The sequence below is a fragment of the Rhinolophus hipposideros genome (genome assembly GCF_964194185.1).
Source record: "Rhinolophus hipposideros genome assembly, chromosome: 9".
Taxonomy (NCBI): domain Eukaryota; kingdom Metazoa; phylum Chordata; class Mammalia; order Chiroptera; family Rhinolophidae; genus Rhinolophus; species Rhinolophus hipposideros.
This window is the reverse complement of record NC_138055.1, coordinates 79165118-79186587: the sequence shown is the minus strand read 5'-3', so window position 1 is coordinate 79186587 and position 21470 is coordinate 79165118. Positions and strand designations below refer to the sequence as shown.

At 32.0% G+C, this 21470-nt stretch overlaps 1 protein-coding gene across 7 annotated transcripts in view; it reads left to right on the top strand.

The window, feature by feature from the left end:
* Positions 1-20542, top strand: part of MGAT4C (MGAT4 family member C) — a 684332-nt gene extending 663790 nt beyond the window's left edge. For all 7 annotated transcript variants that reach the window (XM_081059245.1, XM_081059246.1, XM_081059242.1 and 4 more), the window contains 3 exons: positions 10094-10246; positions 15787-15934; positions 19370-20542. In XM_081059245.1, coding sequence (XP_080915371.1) covers positions 10100-10246; positions 15787-15934; positions 19370-20511 — 1437 coding nt within the window. In that variant the 5' untranslated portion in view covers positions 10094-10099 and the 3' untranslated portion in view covers positions 20512-20542. The remainder of the gene's footprint in view (positions 1-10093; positions 10247-15786; positions 15935-19369) is intronic.
* The last annotated feature ends 928 nt before the right edge of the window (positions 20543-21470 follow it).

Sequence of the window (21470 nt, the reverse complement as noted above, 5' to 3'; positions counted from 1 at the left end):
TGTGTGTGTATGTGTGTGTGTGTGTGTGTGTGTAATAGGCTCCGGGAAATTAATTTATGGGGGAACCTGGTTATCTCTAGTAGGAACTTAGGGATGGTCTAGAGGGGAATATTCACTGCTTCTATTTTTGACATATTCTTGCTTTACTTGTGTAATTAAAGATGAAAGCAACGTAGTTCCTCTTTCTATACCCACTCCCTATGAAAGGGACTTGTACACTCCTTTGTTGATTACAGCATTTGTTTTTATTTTTATATTTAACAAAAACATGAGCTTTCAGGGCTGGTGACATAAACATGCCATCACAACTGGAAAACATATCTATGGTGCTATAAGCAGTAATCCCCTAATTTATCACTGTGCACTTGCCGTATCATAAAAGAAGCCTAAACCGTAGGATGGAGTTGATGAATTAGTTTCATATATGAAGACAGACAAGATCGTATAATGTTTAAGAGCACAGTATGTAAAGTCAGAACAGACTTTTGGTTTGAATCTCAACAATTATGAACAATTCAACAATTGTTGAATCTCAAACAATTACGAACCCTGGACAAGTTCGTTAACTGTTCCCTAAAACCTCACTTTTTTCTTTAATTGAAAAATGGATATCATAGTACCTGCTTATTATAGTCCTAGGATGATTAAAACAGATAATGCACATAGAAGTCCTGTAGCATAGTGTCTATTATATGATAAGTTCCCCTCACACTTAGAATTTTTTTTGTGATTTTTTTTTGTAGTTTATATTAAGGGCCTGTTTTTCTCAATAAATTATGTAATTCCTGAAACAACATATGGAAATATTATTCTATGAATTTTCAACATGTAATGTATTTGCAAAACTTTTTAATTGTCTAATAACATCTGTAGCTATTGAATATAGAAATATGACTCTTTTGGTATGAGAGACCTGAATGTTAGCCTTGGAGAAATATATTTTATGTAATTCTCTCATTTTAATTGATTATCTGCACAGTGCCATGAAATAGTGATGTTTGGAGTACATGTGGGAAATAATGCAAAATAGATTACATGATTAAACATAGGAAAATTGTTTTTCACCGTTGAAATTATTAATTTCTTTTTGAAATGAGTTTTCCTTTACAGCTTTTCATCGTGCACTCAGACCATAGCTTCCTAATCAATAAAGTAACTCATATCATGGGAGATTCAAAAAGAGGGGAGACAGAAAATTTGGTATAAAAATTATGCTTAAAGAACTGGTAATAAATCTAAGTTAATATGTCTATTTTAAAATTTATTTATTTGTTTTTCAAATCCACTTAACAATATAGTTTAAGAAATTGGCATCCAGAGGAAAAAGACAAAGTCTCGATTCTGTTTGCATTTGAGGGTAAACCAAGTGATCTAAAATTGTCAGAAAACTTAATATTACTAGGCTTAATCCTGATCTTAAGAGTCTGAGCACTGAAAAAAAAACATTAAACTGACATATTTGAAAATTTTAATATTTCTGATAACAAGGTGAATAAAGTAATTGAGACTTTAAAACACATTTTTTGACTGTCAATTATACCACTGCTATAAATATCCCTAGGCCACAGAGGCTTACAGGCTTCCCATTTCAACACTTAAGTATGGAAATGAATGTTTCAGTTTCACCAAGAGCAAGTTGTAGGATTTTTAATGATATTTTGTCTTCTTATATCTGAATTACTACCTCTAGTAAACCTCAAATTATTTATCAATCAAGCTCTATGATAGAATTTTATGGCCTAAATGGTCCATTTAGATAATGGAGTACATAAAGTTATAAAATAATTTTTAGAAATGAAAATTATCTTCCATAAAATTAATATATGAGCAATCATTTTACAAAATATAAAAAGAGAAAGAAGAATTGAAATACTCATGCTCAGAACACAATTTATACCTTTAGAACTAATCCCTTCTAGGATTTTTGCATCACACTTTTTTGCATAATTTTGACAATATATGTCAAATTTAGGTCCTTTTTAACAAATCTATGTTTTTAATATGTTTAATATGGCCTATTAAAGAAAACGAGGAAATACAGAAGTATATAAAGAAGAAACAACCATCCATACTTGTATTAAAGCCATACAACCAATATTAATGTTATTGTAGTTCTTGAACATTTTTGTCCTATGCATTTTTACACAGTGACATTTGTATGTGTACTTAAAATAGTAAACATATAAGAACATGCACAGGTCTCTGAAACAAGATAATATGAAGGGGTAATTTATTGACAAATGATACTGGATGTGTTCATTCAGGAAGAGTTTTAAAGATACAAGGGGGAAAAAAATCATTACTCAAGTTTCTTGACATGGAAGTGACCTTTAAGTTACCCAGATCAGCTCACCTTTCTGAGGAGAATGAACAAGAACCAAAATTTGTTGGCAATTATCCTTGAGAACTCCAAACTGTGTAAATATCATAGCCATTGCAAGCAATTTGTGAATAGAAGAAATTCAGTCACTGTTCCAAGTGACTGTAAACAACGAACAGTACCTTCTATTTGAATGTCATATACAGTTTTCTTAACATATTTCTTGATTTCAGAAAATTTGAAGCTACGAAAGAGAAGCTGAGCTTTGTAGTACTTAATAAAAAGTCCAGCTTCACTGTTCAGATTCAGAATCTACATGAGAATACCTAAGTCCTATTGATTTCTTGCATTTGGAATCAAAACTAAATAAAAGAAGAACTGCAATCCTTTATCACCATGTCTCTCCATTCTCGGTTCTTAATTCATGTCTTAAATGACTTAGTAAATATCTTTAAGTATTTTTTTTAACAAAAATACTTCAGTGTTTGTTTCCCAAGTCCTTACATGTCAGAATAAAATATTTTATTTTGCCTCTGGAAATTAAAGAGAACTTTTGTAATTGCAGTTACAGAACAGTAACATTTCCCTTCAAAAGTCTCAAGAAACTTTCTCATTATCTTCCTCTTTTTTTTTTCATTTTCTTTTTATTTATTTTTTATTTATTGGGGTGACAATTGTTAATGAAATTACACAATTTCAGGTGTACAATTCTGTATTACATCATCTATAAATCCCATTGTGTGTTCACCACCCAGAGTCAGTTCTCCTTCCATCACCATATATTTAATCCCCCTTACCCTCATCTCCCACCCTCCAACCCCCTTTCTTTTTAATAATAATTTTATGGAGTAGAAATTTGAAACCAGCCTGCTCATTGTTTGTCAAGGTCTTTGTATTATATGAATTTGTACTATTTTTGCTTAGAATGTAGTAAGATTTTAAGGAAAGAAGGGGAAAAAAAACAACTTCATAATGCAGAAATGTTGCACTGTACATGTTGCTTTCCGCTGTATCCTCTGTTTGGAAACTCCCCACCCTTACTCCTCTGTTTGGAAACTCCCCACCCTTATCCCTCTGTTTGGAAACTCCCCACCCTACCACCATCACCTCCTCTAAGGATTATTTCCTGAAGACATCCACTCCTAAGTAGATAGAACAACTCCTTTCTTTCTCTAGTTGGTGTTTCTGTTGTAATCTGTGCACACTTCTAAAGTCATAATTGTAACACTTCATGGATCTAATTTTGACACTTTTACCTTCCACTTACCTTGCACTAAACAGTAGTACAAGAACATGGACTTATCGATCTTTTCTTCCTAGTACAATATCATAAGCATTGTGAAGCTTCAAGAAACATTGAAAGAAAAAAGGAGTGTTTAACATCTAGGGCAACCCAGATTAAACAATCACTAGTGAAGTTTCTAAAAATTATATAACAGATACCAGGAAAGTATTTCTAACTGCAACATTTGTTTTTATTAAACTTCCTCTGTAAGTTTTCTTTTTTTTTAATTAAACTTTATTGGGGTGACAATGGTTAATAAAGTTACATACATTTCAAGTGTACAATTCTGTAATACATCATCTATATATCACATTGTGTGTTCACCACCCAGAGTCAGTTCTCCTTCGATCACCGTATATTTGACCCCTTTTTCCCTTTTCTACCAACCCTCCCCTCTCCCCTTACCCTCTGGTAGCCACTAAACTATTGTCTGTGTCTATCAGTAAGTTTTAGTTAAGCTGGATACAAAATTGCAGTCATTGTTCCTGGTATAAGTACCTGGTTGTTAGTGTGAACTCTTATGTTGGAATGAGAGGAGAAATACGTGGTAATGACTTATCTGTAACAAACTCATTCATTCTGATTGTAGAAGAATCTAATGGCAAGCTTAAGAAGTACAATTCTTACTTAAAGAGGAAAACAGTATTCTGACGGAGCATATTATTTAAATAATGAAATATATTTATGCATGTATCATATTTATCTACTCAAATTGGTAGTTGGTATTACTGATTCCAAGTGAAAGTTTACCTGATTTATAACTTTACAAAAATATGTGGTGATTTTATTGAGAATGTCTATTATAGTCATGTATACTATACCAGTAATTGTGCGTAAATACTTGCACAATCACTTTGGGGATATATAATCATTTTATATATTGTCTCTTCACATTAGTGATAGAAATATGGTTACTAAATATGATTTGAAAGCATCTAATTTGTATATTTTTTTAATAAACTGAGTAAACTGAAAGTAAAAAAGTCAGAGATTTAGAAAGAAGATCTGTCATTTATTATACCTATATAGCATACTTGCTATATGGTATACTGGGGTACTTTATCACTTTACCAATCTGATCTTCAATTTCTTTATTGGTAATTAGAGAATAATTCTACGTATATTTTCATTTACCTCATGAGTTTTGTGGAAGATTTGGCAAAAAGTATTTTACAGCCCTCTGAATGAGTTAGTTATCATCATTATCATCATGATTCCTTTCTTCCCCATCACAACTTGAAACAACTTTCCTGACTGTAACTTTCCTTAGTGCTGACTCCTGTATTCTTGTTAAAGCAGTTAGTTCCATGTTTGCTGTTATTGTTTCCCCTCTAGCCAGTTTCACTGAAAAGAAACTCGAAATCTGTAAGAGAATGATAGTCTAAAAGAAAAGTTAGTAAATAAAGTACATTTCTTGTCTTAGTTAGTTTCGGTGTTCAAAAAGATTGCTCTTTCTTCCCAGTTATTATCTTAAGTGTTACTGTTTTTATAGTCAGTGGCAGGAAACCTCCAGCCTGTCAATGCTACACATTTTCTATCTGTGTTGAAGATTAGAATGAACCAGACAAGAAATCTTGCTGGTCATCACTGTGAACACTGTGGAATAGTCTAGCCTCTATAATTTTCCACTTCGCTACCACTGATAGCTACAAATAGACAGCACAACTTGAGACTGTAAAAAAAAAAAACTTAAATGGAAAAACAATTACATCTGCTCCTATCAATATCTGAACCTTTTGTACAAAATGTAATGATAATCATGTTTTGTAAAACCCTTTTTATTTTTGTGGTTTCCTGAAGGTTTTGCTGTCAGCAACATTCTTTCTGTTCATCAGAATGTATTGAATATTGCCCTGAGGGCATGTGCAGCCTTCCACAAAGCAAAGTAGAAAAACAAATTGAGCAAGAATTTAAAAAGGCAAGTCAGGTACATAGAGTGGTACATGTCCAATGGATGAAGAGTTGACTGTAAGACTTCTTTCATGTTCTCCCTGATGGGAGATTAAGTGTTGAATATAAGTGCATGTGTTTTGGGTCCTTTCATTTACATTTGCATTCTAACTGTTGATTTAAAAATAGACCATTAAATAAAATAAAAGTTATAGCTTAGTGCCTAGAGAGAGATTAATGTAGCCACATTCATTCAGATGGGTAGAAATATGGTTTTCCTTTTTTCCATCCTTTAAAAAGCCATGGGATAGTTTCCACTGGGGAAGTGTGATTTTACCCTAAAGAATGGAAGGGCTACAGAGCTAAGCTCACTAACATTTGGTGGTTTGTTGTATATAGTCCAAGTAATATTCCGGAAACTGATGATTTTGTGATAACATGCTGAAGCGTGTGCACTCTAAGCAAACAGCTCTACAGTGTAGTAATTCACTTGTCACTTCATATCAGCATCAATTCTTTACTAAATGAGCATTTTTCTTGAGTTGATAAAAACTAACACACAAATTCTCAGTGTCTTCCCAAGAAGAAATGTAATCAAATGTTTGTACAACTAATGCTTTATCTGCCTCCATGAGCAAAAATTTGAGATAAATAATGCATATGAATAGTGTTACAATGACAGAATCTTTTTTATATACATATATATGCATACGTATGAGGTAGCAAAGATAAGTATATGATCCAATAGATCAAAGAATAGCTGTCCACAGATTGCATGGCTCCTAAAATTTTGCACCATATCTAAATTTTGATAGTTGACAGATCAGATTATATCTATCTGAAGCCTCCCTGGAATAAACTACTCTATTTTGCTACGGGTCCTCTAAGTGTCCACAGTGTCAACATTGTTTTTTTTTTATGCTGCATTTCTTAAATATCCTAAAATGTTTCCCATTCTCTTAGTTATAAAATATTTCAATCCCTTAAAATAAAATAAAAACTAAGAAGTGGCATCAATCATTCTTACTTACACTTAAACAAATTCTAAAATAAACAAAAAATAATCTATGTTGCTTCGATAAGGAACAAAGTTAAGTTTGATATGCTCATTTGCACTTTTTGCAACAAAAGAGCCTAGAGATTAATTACATGGTAGGTCTGGGTCATGGCAAGGTAATTCTTAGGAAATATCTAAGAGTGCTGTAAGAAAAAAATACAACTATTCATCAGCTGGTAGTTTTCTTGTAGCTCCAAGTTTAAGAGTTCTGCTATGCAAAATGTGCACACACACACACATACACACACACACAGACACACACACAGCAAGGAAAGTAGTTATTTACTTTCTTTTTTAAAAACACTTCACTAAGTACTTAAGTGATATGATAAGAAGTTTTTTTTTAATTCTATATATAAGAATCTCAGAATCCAAAAGGAAATCAGACATATAAATACAAAAGGAAAGTATAGACAAAATGGTAAGAGTTCAAAAAAGTGAAAAACAATTTTTGACTGAAAATGGGTTCAGAAAAATCTCCAACAAGATGGTAGCATTTTGGTAACCTAACAATTAAAATCCCCAAATCCATAATAAGTAATAGAAGAAAGCAAATCCGTGGAGAAGAAATGCAAGGCAGATGTGAAGAATAATGCTTTTCTTAAATTTATGCACAGATTACGCTGAGCCTAAAAATGAAAGGAATTATGTAGGAAAACATGTCCAAACAAAAAACAATTTATAGTTATTCCTTTGAGAAATAAAATGAATGCTGTTGCAACAAATTACTTTCTTTTGGCCTATGTACTTCTAAGTACTTCAGTTCATAAATTTCTTTAGGGGTAGGGATCCCAGAACTAATAGGCAGATTATTTTTGACTTTCATGTTACTCAGTTTTACCTCTAATACAGGCCTAACGCTATTCAACGGTTGAGTTTCAAGGAGTATCCCACAGAGCTTTCTTGGAGACCTACTGCATTTACCCAGAGGTTAAATCCAGGCACAGGAATACTAATGGTGGCTTTGGGAAATGTCTTAGTTCTCCTGGAACTACCCCATCTGCAGGCAATGTTAGTTTCCATAGCTTGGGCCAGGCCTCAACTAGAGGTTTTGCCAAGTAAGTCCAAGTCCTGGCGATACCAGGCCATCTTTCTGTGGTTCAACCAGAATATTAAAAAAATCCTCAGGTTTTAAAATTATTCAGACATGGGTGACTTCAAGTCTGTGACAAAACTTGATGATGCAGGAGCATCTGACATTTAGGATAGAGAGTTCCAATACACTATATGGACACTTATTTCTTAAAATGGTATTGTCTGACTTGACTGGCTCTTCTGCATTTGGTTGATTTGTGGATGGAAGTTCGTCAAAGATTTTGGACCCAATTCTAGAAAGAGTTATTGTTTTTAAGTTTTGTTTGATCCTTTATTTTATTCATTGTCTATCCTTCAAGCAAATCTAATTCCTTATCTGTTTCTTTTTTTTTTCTCTGGATTGCCTGGGAGATTATAAATCCACTGGCACTGAGTATAGAATTACAGTAGTGTAAGGGTTGCATGTATGAGGGAGGGTGTGCCCCATTTCTGTGGAATTATGTCCCTACAACCACTCACACTCTGATGTATCCAAAACAAACTACTGGTCAATCTTGTAGAACTTTAAAGTGATAAAGTTAGTTGAGCAATAGCCTTTGATTGTGATCACTAGCTTTGCATTTTAAAAATGTGTCATAGTATACAAGCAAAACATTAGGAGATAGGACTTTAACAGCATGAAAGGTCAGAGGGAGGCCCTTGGAGTTGGCAGCTCATATCTGCTGAGTTGCCACCTTGAAACTGTCTAGATGAAACTGCTAATGCTTCATATTCCTTTCTCCAGTTATTGAAACAATTACTGAAACTCCTGCCTCAAGCAATCCAAGCTTCATTGTGGTGGCAACTTTGCAATGTGCTTCTTCCAGTTAGGAGACTTTAGGCATAAACACAGCTATATAAACTTCACTGTCCTCAAACAGAAGATTCTAGACCTCCGCCTTCCATACTGTCAAAAAATCCTGAGATATATTCTATGCTGGCCCTTTGGCTCCTCCTCTAAGTGCAGCTGATTGGCATGGCTACAGTAACCACAGTTTGTAGGGAGGCAGCAAAGGGAGAAAGTGCCTGAAGCAATGGGGCGCCTACCACAGTGGGCCCAGGCTTTTTTATTTATTATTTCCTGTAATATATATATTATATATAATTATATATAATTTAATAATTATATATAAAGTATATATATAGTTCTATATTAAATTATATATATATATTTATATTATATATATTCTATATTATTTATTATATATTAATAATATTCATTATTATATAATTTATATATATATAATTTAATACAAAACTACTCTTATTATTACAAAACAGGCTTTGGTTATTTCACCTCTGAAGCGGTAAGTAGAAGTAAGACACGGAATGAAGAAATTGTAGTTTTGATTCAAAACAATTGTTCAGGCTCTCTGTCTCCTCTACCTGTCCAAGTACACCTAAGCTCTCCTTCGAGTGTCACTTTCTCATGAAATGCAGAGTACAAATAGAAGTGCAACTAATTCCAGAACTTGAAAAATAAGTAACTAAAATACTTTTCAAGTGGCCTTAGGTTCCTTTTCCCCAATTTTTGCAAAGAGCAGGACTGAAACAGATCAACTGGATTTGGCTACTACCATGTTTCCCTGAAAATAAGACCTAGCTGGAAAATGAGCCCTAGCATGATTTTTCAGGGGGACATCCCCTGAACGTAAGTCCGGATGCATCTTTTGGAGCAAAACTTAATAGAAGACCTGGACTTATTTTCAGAGAAACACAGTATACAGTTTTCACTGCATTCATCTTGGGGTCCACATGGCAGGGAGAGTCCTCCAGGTCTAAATGGATTTTTTCATTGAGCTCTGTGCAGGCTGGAAACTCAATCTGGTGTCTCTAGAGTGGATCTTCCGATTTAGGAGCACAACTTCCAAAACCAGCTTCCCACTGCTGGTGAGGAAAGCAGAGCAATTACAACTCAGAAGTTCTCCAATATATGTTTCGACCAATCCCCAAAACTTTAACTTCCCTTGTGGCTTCTCTTTGTTTCATTCAGATTCCCTCCCAGTTGTTCTTTTCAGTGCACCTTCAATGCATCTGGAATGAATATTGGATGCGTATTTCTCTGGTTTCTTTCATTTTTATTACATTATAACATGGGGAGATAGATATCACCTTAATGCTACACCTCTCTAATGAAAGTTGACGTGCCTTTTTTCCTCTTTTTTTTATTTTGTTTCTTGGTAAAAGCATATTTTTTCTTACATTATTGTTACCAATGTTCATTTGTTCATAAATAACTGACATTTTCTTTTCAGTTTGATTTACTTAACATCAATATAAATCTCTTCATTGACCTATGCTGATGTATTAATAGTTTGTTCCAACCTTATGTGTAAAATTGGAAACAATTTTAGCTCAGACCTTTGAAGAGTGAGATTTCATAAAGGACTGGCTCTCGACATATATACATATGGGAAATATTTGCATCCAAATTAATTGTTAGTAATTCTGTGCCTTTTTTCCACAGGAGAGAATGTTTAAATTTCATCAAGTGAAACATATTTTTGAAATACTAGATAAAATGAGATGCCTGCGAAAACGTTCTACAGTGTCATTCTTGGGAGTTCTTGTCATTTTTCTTCTATTTATGAACTTGTACATCGAAGATAGCTATGTTCTGGTAAGTTTTGGAGGTTGATTATTTTTGTTCAAAATAAGCCTAAATCAAACTAGACTTAGTTCATGTGTAACTTCAGGCTGTCAGAATAGAACTAGTTTGAGCAAAATTAGTATATATATATATATATATAATATATATATATATATATATATTATATATATTAGTATATATATATATATTAGTATATATATATACACACACGTTTTATATATGATATGTGTAAATATTATATATGTACTTATTTTTGTATTAATTTTATATTACCAACTTTACAATTAATTTATGTTTCAATGTTTTCTTTAATGCACTCTCTAGATCTAGATATATTCATATATGTACATCTAATTAGAAATAAGTTTACTCTCATCACTATGCTGAATTAATATTGTGAAAACTATTTCAATATTTGAGCTTTAATTTGAAATATATAGAATAAACAAAATTTGCTTAATGAAATTGCTCCTTACTTTCTCTGCTTTTCTATATTATCAAAGTTTCCAAATTCTCTTTGTATAATTAATGATACTAATTGTGTTACTGTGCTGAGAAATACTATTTTATTGCAATGTGTGACACCCCATTTGGACTTTGAATAATCCTAAAAGTCCACGTGTTATATAATTATATTCACTGAAAAGTAACATAGAACCTCAAGAACTAAAGATATTGATGTGAAAACTATTTAGTAATTTAAAAAGATAGAATTAGTAGTTAATATATGATGAATTTTAAATGAATTACAGAAATATTCAAAAGGACTTATTCTCGCGAATTATGAGAACTCAATTGTTTCTATTATTTATTGTTGTAATTATCACATCATTTGATGTGTGATGAGAATAATAAGGATATCATTGCTTATTTATTTTTTCTCTCTGCACTGAGCTTAGGATATCTGGAAAAATCTTAATCTTTAGGTTATTATACCTATTCACATATTTCAGAAAATCAAAACCTTTGACGTACAGAGGACTGAAAAGTACTTTCCATCATGCGACCATGCTGAAAGTTTGAATTAATATCTTAGCAAGAGAGAATCTGACAATAACTACAAAGAGAATTTAACCCTCAAAATGTTTTATTTTATTAATTAAACATGAATTATTAACTACCTGCTATTTTCCAGACACTACTGTATATGAGCCAACTATATGATCTTACATGAGTACAGATCCCTAGAAGGTCTTCTGTAAAGCACTTGGCTTCCTTTAGCATTGCTCTGCAATGGTGAAATTATGCCAGATTCTATATCTTGACTCTGCCTAGGCCTTTTACCTTCTAGGAGAGGTCCTGATCTTGTAGACCCTTCATTCTACCATCCACAGTCAATTCACAAAGGCTGAAATCACCATAGGTTAATAGAATTTGACCAGGCATGATGTAGGTAAATATAGCACTGGAGAAACTTACTAATAATGTGCTTTTTGGATTTTTTTAAGACCTGATTATTAGGTTTATAAGATTTAAGGACAATAGAGCAAGGCCCATGTGATCCAGCAATTTTTTGATAGCAATTGTGGCCCATGTGATCCAGCAATTTTTTGATAATTTTTTGATTAACGATCATCAATTAAGTAGAGGAGGTCTTGATTAATGATTTAATTTTGGAATAACAATTTTTTTCTTGCATCCCTACTGGCAGAAGGAAATCACATCTTGTAAATCAAACACATGGTATTGGCAGGATACTTGTTTATTCAATGACTTGCTGTATTTCTGAGACACTTTCAAGTACACTTTCAATGTTTCACTTTAACCAGACAAAAGACCACTGTATGCAACAAGCAACCTTATATCATTTTGGAATAAAAGCTCTTTAAATTCACTGCAAAATATGTAAGAAATAATTGGTTATATACCCAAAAGATCAAATACTATTGCCCTGTTTTATGAATTTTTATGCATTCCTATCTATGCAGCAGTCCTAGCTATCTAATGTAAAGGGTATGATTTAATGAATTAGCTCTTTCTAAAAAGTACTTTCTCAAAGGAATTTTCTCTGGCTATATTAAGAATGTATCTAGTCAAATTTGCAAATTAACACAGGAGCACAGCAGAGCTTGTTTCTTAGCTTTAAACATTGAAATTATTTTTAACTATATTAAGTTAGGAAAAACAAAGTAAAATGATTAAGTATAGGAAGACTTACTTATTGAAAATTCAATGGAAGTATTTTATTAATTATATTTTTAACTATTTACTAGATGATATTCTCTACCTAATTTGTATTTTGAGCTAAATTTTATCCCACTGCTTAATATGTATAAAAATTTGAAACGTTCTTTAAATTATTAATGTAAATTTACATTAAAATTGTTCTTCTAAAATTGTTAAATATTCTTGGAAAACTTGTCCCCTACTAGGATATAAAAGTTTCTTTTTAACGGTTCTCCCTTTGACCTTTTTATCTGTATTTATTTCATTTTTCATAAAATCGTCTGACTTGATTTTTTTCTTAATTCCAGAATGCCATAATGCATATGATTTTTTTAAGCTTAAACATTAGTCTTTCTTTTTCTGTCTTCCTTATTTCAGGGGAAATAACAGTTATAATTCAGAGAAATCAGATAAACAATTAGAAGTAGTAAGTTCTCTTGAGTTACCAAGCACATTCTATGCTGTCCTTTTTGCTAGAATATCCATTGGTGGCTCGTGATCCAGAGCATATAACAATTTAATGTATTGCTTACATATTAGGAACATATGTGCCTTTTTAATGGGAAAGGAAGCCAAAATCAGTATAAGAGACATAGTATTCCAAGGTAAACAAAGTAGAAGAGACTGTGCAATCAACTAGCCTCTGAGTATATATTTAGTTTGTAGCTAGTCCCCTGAATTGCATTCCTATCCAGAAAATGATTGTCATAAAGCTTTGTCTTATTACTGTGAAATACTCTGTAGCATAGTAGCTACAGAAAGAAGGGAAGAGCCTGGCCTTTTAGGTATATGCCTCTGGAAAGCGGCCAACATGACTACTCAGGAGGAAGTTGCATTATTTATGCTGAAAAGTGTAAAGTTTATTCTTGAAAATTTCATAAAGTGATTTCATGTAAGTTCCATTTTATTTTATATTCTGTTATGTCCTTCAATGAGGATGCATGTATTCTATCTTACCACAGGAAAAATATGTGGATTTTTACGTGTTCAAGATAGAATTCTTAAAGAGATATTCAATATCCTGCACTTCCTTTAGAATGTGACATCACCTAAGAACAGAATGGTAAAAGGAATTCAGTATTGTGACCACTATAATGTTTATAGCTGCGTCTTCTAGACCTTGTTAATTATGAACTCCATCACATCACTATTAAAGTAGTTGATGCTAAACTGAATACCAGTTACATTTTGGCAATCTTAAATTAGTTCATTTAAAAACTTTAATGATGTTTTATAAGTTTTCATAAAGACAGTGATGAAAATATTTATATTTAAATAATTTTAAATAATTAGATTTAATAGATATTTAACTTGTATACTCATATCTATAAGAAATCTAGCATCCAAGGTATAGTTGCATATATTTTGAAAATCTATATCTTACAGTTGGCAAATATATTGTAAATCTTGTAAAAGACTAAATTATTTTTCTTTGTCCAAATTATCAAGACTATATAAAATATAGAAATAAAGTGTTAAAGACCAAATATAGGTTAATAAACAGAACCAAATATAGAAACAATAATCAGAATAAATCTTGATTTAGCAAGGACCAGATCGAAAGCTCTTTCCAGTCATGGTTTACTATTTAAATTTTAATCTTAAACCATTTCTAGTCTGGCCATAGATTTAAAAGTATGAGTTAGTCACCTTTTCCATTGGCATTTAAATTTGACACAAAGTAGTGAACGTTCCAGTTGAGGTAAATTTTGTATTTGAATCCTTTCTAATCTTTTACTTTAATGTTTTTTATTAAATTTATTGATATGACATTGGTTAATAATATAACATAATTTTCAAGTGTACAATTCTATAATACTCATCTGAATATTTACATTGTGTGTTCACCAAGAGTCAGTTCTCCTTCCATCACCATATATTTGACCCCCTTTATCCTCTTCTTCTTCACCTGTCCCTTTACCCTCTGGTTACCACTAAACTGTTGTCTGTGTCAATGAGTTTTTGCTTGTTTGTCTTGTTTGTTTTTTGCTTTGTTTTATATCTCACATATAAGTGAAATTATGTGGTTCTTGATTTTTTTCTGTCTGACTTATTTTGCGTGATATCTCAAGATCCAACAGGGGTTTAGTTAAAATTTTATTGATCACAGCCAAATAATACGAGGGCCAAATTTATTTAATGCATTTACTTTCTCTATAGTCTTAATGGCTTGCACATGACTGACCTTCCATTCTATATTACATAGTCAAATTAGATCTACATAACACCATATAGTACAGTAGACACCTTGCCATAAAAGAAACATTGTTTTCTAATTAGATTGTCCCCAAACATATTCTACCAATAATAGTAAACCATAAACAAAAGCCAAACAAGTTGTCATTTTGCTAATAATATATAACCAATAAATTCTTGATCAAATGGTGATTAGATAATCAATCAAAATCTGCAATTGAACTTATATCAAAGAAGGGAGGAAAAAGCAAGCAATTAATGGTTAACAGGATATATTTTACCTGCGTATGAATATGTCTTATAAATATAAACATTCTTGCAGATTGAATGACTTAAGTGCATTGCCAAATAGATAAAAGGGATCTTAAATATACACATAAAGAGACCAGAATTCACCTCCAACAGAATACCACACACACACACCACACAAGCACACAACAGCACACATATCATGGGAAAGACTAGAGCAAGGTCTGAAGACATTTCCTTGACTTGGTACAAATGTATTCTAATTGAGGTTCTCAAAGACATTTGAGGAAAACACTGCCCTGTCACAAGGACCATGGCTGTCCATTCTCAAGTCTTCAATTATAGTGGCCATATAAGTAACTGATTAAAACTTCTTGATTAATAAATTATCCAAAATCCAACTATTATGGCCAGTGCTGCATCTTCCTCAGCATTCCTAAAGTTTCCGCAATCCGAAATAATGTGTGGTCTTGTATTTGACAATACTTGAATAAGAGTAAATATCTTAATATGACTCAAATATGAGGAATTAAGTGGCAATTACTTTACATGAAATAAGAACAGATTAATGACAAATTTTAAGATCCGTGAAATATTGTAAAGGATTTGCTTTTTAACATAAAGGCAGTGGGGGTTTTCACGTAGCTATATATATTTTTTTTTAAATCAAGAGAATGCCTTTATTATGTCTGCTGTAAAAAAGCAAATGTGAGTATGGTATAAAGCGTAGAATGGCGTAGAGAGAGCCTGAAGCAGAGATTCTAGGTAGGGACCCAGGTGAGAAATAATGATCTACAGCTTGTGGTGCCAGTAATAGAGGTGTATATGATACTCATTATATATCAGGCACATATATTCTTTGTATAAATAGAAACCTTATTTAATCTACGACAATGTATTCTTTATTCATTTTCTCTGCCCTTTTTCTTGGCATTCAGGAAGGAGACAAACAACTTATAAGGGAAACATCCACACATCAACTGAATTCAGAACGCTATGTGCACACTTTCAAAGATTTATCTAATTTCTCAGGAGCCATCAATGTCACCTATCGCTACTTAGCTTCTACACCTTTACAAAGGAAGCGTAAGTATCCTTACACTTTTAAAGCAAAAATACATAAAATAGTTTGTTTCAAAATAATGATTTATTGCTTCATTCATATAGCAACAAAAGTTTATAGGTTTTATTCATACAATATATTTTAAAGTAAATATTTCAATGTTTCTTCACAGATTACAATTACTCACTGATCTAAATCTATTAATAACAACAAAAAAATAAATGCTTAATTGGAATATGAACTTTTTTGACTGGTTTCATTTTATTTTATTATTTTATTTTATTTTTTATTAAATTTATTAGGTGACATTGGTTAGTAAAATTATATAAGTTTCAAGTGCACATTTCTGTAATACATCATCTATATCTCACTCTGTGTGTTCACCCAGCGTCAGTTCTCCTTCCATCACCATATATTTGACCCCCTTTACCCTGATCTACCCCCACCTCACCCCCACCCTCTGGTAAACACTAAACAGTTGGCCATGTCTATGATTTTTTTTTGTTTGTTTATTTGCTTGTCTTGTTTGTTTGTTGCTTTCAGTTTTATATGCCACATATGAGTGAAATCATGTGGTTCTCGACTTTCTGTCTGACTCCTTTCACTTAGCATTAACAGTTTGCTGTAGGACCATGTAGAGGGACTAGGAAAATTCAATTTTTTTTAAATTTTAAAAGTTAGCTTTTTAAAATAGCTATTCCCATATTGATACATTTTAAAACTTTAACGGTTTGGTTACTGTGACTTGCCACCAGTTTTAAATAGTGGAAGTTATTGTGTTAGTTTCCTAAGGTTCTATGACAAATTAATCACAAACTAGGTGGTTTAAAACAACAGAAATTTATGCTCTCACATTGTTGGAGGCCAGAAGTCTGAACTCAAGGTGCTGGCAGTGCCACCCTCTAAAGGAGTCAGGGGGAGAATCCTTCCCTGCCTCTTCCGGCTTCTGATCACCCTTAGTGTTCCTTGGTTTGTGGTAATCACAAACCCTCCTCTGTCTTTCCACGACCTCCTTCTCTTTGTCTCTCTGTGTCCTCTCATCTTCTTATAACAACATCAGTTATTGAATTTAGAAACCACCCTAAATCGAATTTAATTTCACTTCAAGATCTTTAACTAAATACATTTGCAAAGATTCTGCTTCCAAATAAGGTCACATTCTGAGGTTTCAGGTAGACTTGAATTTTTGGAATAAATTATTCAACTCACCATAGGCAGTTTGAATCCAAGAAGTAACAGACTACATTTCATGAATTTCAAGACACAGTAGATTACAGAAAGTATCATGATCTAAGTACTGTACTAAGTACTAAGAAAATGTAAGTATTTATCAGTTTTAATTGTAAGATTCCATCGACTGTAATATGGAACCTGATTTTAAAATATTTCTGTATGAAAAATATAAATTTTAGAATCAATGAAATACACTGATGTCATAAAATTTTTAATACCGTGTTTCCCCAAAAATAAGACCTGCCTGGACAATCAGCTCTAATATGTCTTGTGGAGCAAAAATTAATATAAGACCCAGTCTTTTTATTATATTATATTATATTATATTATATTATATTGTATTGTATTGTATTGTATTGTATTGTATTGTATTGTATTGTATTGTATTGTATTGTATTGTATTATATGATATTATATTATATTATATGTCCCAGTTTTACATTATAGTTAAATAAGACCAACCAGGTCTTATATTAATTTTTGCTCCAAAAGACGCATTAGAGATGATTGTCCGGCTAGGTCTTATTTTTGGGAAAACACAGTAGATTGTGTGGAGAACACAAAAATTGAGTCCTCTGTTAAGAAATGTTTATGCAAGTTACTTTGTGATCACCAAATTGAAGAAATTGTAATTCAATTCAGGTTTCTTTAGATCTTTCTTTTTTTTTTCTCATTAAGGTTTACTGCTCTTCAGCTTCCTTCTAATTGCTTAAGACTGACATTTTTTATCTACATCTGTTACACCACCTTTATTCAAACATTAATAATTTTTCCTCTCCATGCTAAATTTACTAATGTATATTACTGCCTATGACAATTGCTTTATACTGAAGAGGCAATGTAAAATGGAGGATAAGAACAGGACAGTTTGAATCTTGGTATCGTGTTACTTACCATGTGTCGCACTTTGCACAAGTTAGCTCATCTTACTGTAATTTAGCATCTTCATCTATAAAATAGGACGGATGAAAAGTGCAAAGGTATCCCAAAAGACTGTTATGACTATTATACATAGGTAAACATGTATAGATTTCTGTCTTTGATGTGGAAACTGTTCTACAAGCATAGCCATAACTAAGCATAATGAAGGCTGGTGGCTTGAGTTTAATGGTACCGGATAACGTAGTAGGTTTTCAACAGAAGTCAAAGTTGTAAGCCCAGATAGTTAATCAAAATGTGTAAAGTTTTACCTCTCTGACAGACAAGTAAGAAGAAATTTTCTTGGAAGGGACTTTTTCATTATTAAGCAAATCATACCATAGGTGTCTGTACTAAAACAGTGATCTCGGTTAATATAAATATTTTCCTATTTTCCAAATGGTGGTTATGAAATTTTCTTCAGTTCTCAGTCATGGTGAGAATGAGAACTTTAAAGACTGAAAATATTTCTATACAAAGACATTGAACATTTCTCAAAGGCAAACTGCCACTTCACTGTGTTTTATTTTATTCCTTAAAAATATCTAATTTTTAAGTTTAGTATTTTAGTATATGAATAAAAATTTCTCCAGGCAAAATTAATATAAATGTGTTACAAAATAAAGAAAACTAATATTTATGTCTTGGAATAGTGTGCCGTACATTTGAGGAATAATGCAGTTTTTGAAAAATAGTCTATGATATTGTTTGCATTCTAATTAATATACTAGATGAATTTCAAAATAAAGTTTTAAAGTCCAATTTTGAACTCTTCTGGCACAAGATAATGACAGTGATCAACAAAAAATGAAAATATGACATGTGTCCTATGAAAAATGTAAAGATTGTTAAAAGAATGAGTTATCCTTATTTTTTTTCATTTGAGACTAGTTTGTCATCCTTAACTGTGAATTTCCTTTTCCTTTTGCAGTTTTTCTTTCTTTAAATAGCATGGATATTATCTAAATATCTATCTGTCTTCTCTAATGGGTATATATGAGAACATTAAGCTGCAGAACACTTTAAACCATATTTTTCATTTCATAAATAAATGTTTACAGCAATAGAACTCATACATCATTGCAGTTAAGATGCATTTTTTACCATAGAAAATATCAATTATGTATAAAATACTCTAGCCTTTATGTGTTCAGCATAACATTTTAATCACAAAATATTCTGAATAATCACTCACTAGCTTTACTTAATATAGTAGCAGGCCTAAGGGGGGAAATAACTTCTTTTTTTGTGTTATTAAAAACCTATTTCACATTTAATTTATCTTCCTTCTGACTTCTTTTGTTCAGGGTTTCTTACAATTGGACTTTCATCTGTGAAAAGAAAAAAAGGAAACTATTTACTTGAGACAATTAAGTCAATTTTTGAGCAATCCAGCTATGAAGAGCTGAAGGAAATCTCAGTGGTTGTTCATCTCGCAGACTTTAATTCATCCTGGCGTGAGGTCATGGTCCAGGATATTACACAGAAATTTGCCCACCATATTATTGCAGGAAGATTAATCGTTATACATGCACCAGAGGAATATTACCCAACCCTGGATGGCCTTAAAAGAAATTACAATGATCCAGAAGATAGAGTCAAATTTCGTTCCAAGCAAAATGTAGATTATGCTTTTCTGCTTAATTTTTGTGCCAATACTTCAGACTATTATGTGATGCTTGAAGATGATGTTCGATGTTCAAAAAACTTCTTAACTGCCATCAAGAAAGTCATTGCATCCCTAGAAGGAACTTACTGGGTAACTCTTGAGTTTTCTAAACTTGGCTACATTGGAAAACTTTATCATTCACATGACCTCCCACGTTTGGCACATTTTTTATTAATGTTTTATCAAGAAATGCCTTGTGATTGGTTATTGACTCATTTCCGGGGTCTCTTGGCTCAGAAAAATGTGATCCGTTTTAAACCATCTCTCTTTCAGCACATGGGTTATTATTCATCATATAAAGGTACTGAGAATAAGTTGAAGGATGATGATTTTGAAGAGGAGTCACCTGACATTCCTGATAACCCTCCTGCAAGTCTATATACTAACATGAATGTTTTTGAGAATTATGAAGCAAGCAAGGCTTATAGTAGTGTTGATGAATACTTTTGGGGAAAGTCACCTTCAACAGGAGACAGCTTTGTGATTGTATTTGAAAATCCGATTGTAATTAAAAAAATTAAAGTCAGTACTGGAACAGAAGATCGGCAAAATGACATTTTACATCATGGAGTCCTGGATGTTGGAGAAAATGTTATACTTTTCAAACAGAGTAGACAATGTGATACTTATGTAAGACTAGGGGAATTCAAAAATGGAAACTTTGAAATGTCCGATGTGAATCAAAAAATTCCATTTGATATACAGTGTATGAGGATATACGTTACCAAAACACAAAAGGAATGGCTCATTATTAAGAGTATTAGCATTTGGACTTCTTAACCAATTAAATCAACATGTCCAGTCATTGAAACAGGTCTTCCTGTTTACTTTTTTGTTAACAACGTCTTTTGCTACCTTTGTCCTATGGCGGTGAAACAACAGATGGGATATTTTAAAAGAAAAGTCAATCGTGTTGGTAGTTTTGATTTACACATTTTCATCATACTTTTACTCTCATATACACTTGTATTTATTTCAAATTCTGAAGTTGAATATCAGTCTATCTATAATGCTAATTTCATTTCTATTTTTAATGTTATGTTAGTTTCAAATTTTCAACTGAATGTCAAAAAGGTTACGTGAAAGACTTAAAATGAGAAAAATTTGTTTGTTGGATAGTGAGTCTTGAAAAATAGTTGCCAACTGTATACACTTCCTCAAGAATTGATAATTCATTGTCTCATCAGATAGCTTTTATTAAGCTATCTGTGTGAATACGCAGTTGGTTAGAATGATAATCTGTGTTTTTTTCTTGTTACTTAGGTTTCCATAGACTTCTGTACATCTACAATAAACACCTTCTCAGATAAGTGATGTCTTTACAACAGAGTTTGTGTGTAGGTGGAATGATTAAAAAGAAAAAAAAGGCTTTAAAAAAAATATCTCCCCTGATTATTTATGTGAAAGGGGACACTGGCCATTGTATAGAAAACAATTAACTGAGCACCTAATAATACATTTTTGGTGGGAAGCAGTCTTTTTTCTAGTTTCCCTTTTGAAAAAAAATAATAGTGATGCCCAATATTTTCAGGTTACACTGGATACCTGCATTTAATAAAAGAAGTTAGACAAGACCTATAGTTAGTTCATTCTTACTAACATTTTCAGTATATGCAAAACTTTTTGAAGTTGATTTTATATGTTTTGTATTAAAATTCATGTGATTGAAATCATTGTGATTTATCATATACTTTTTACTTTTTTTGAAGTTTAAATGGACATATTAGAAGGATAAAAGT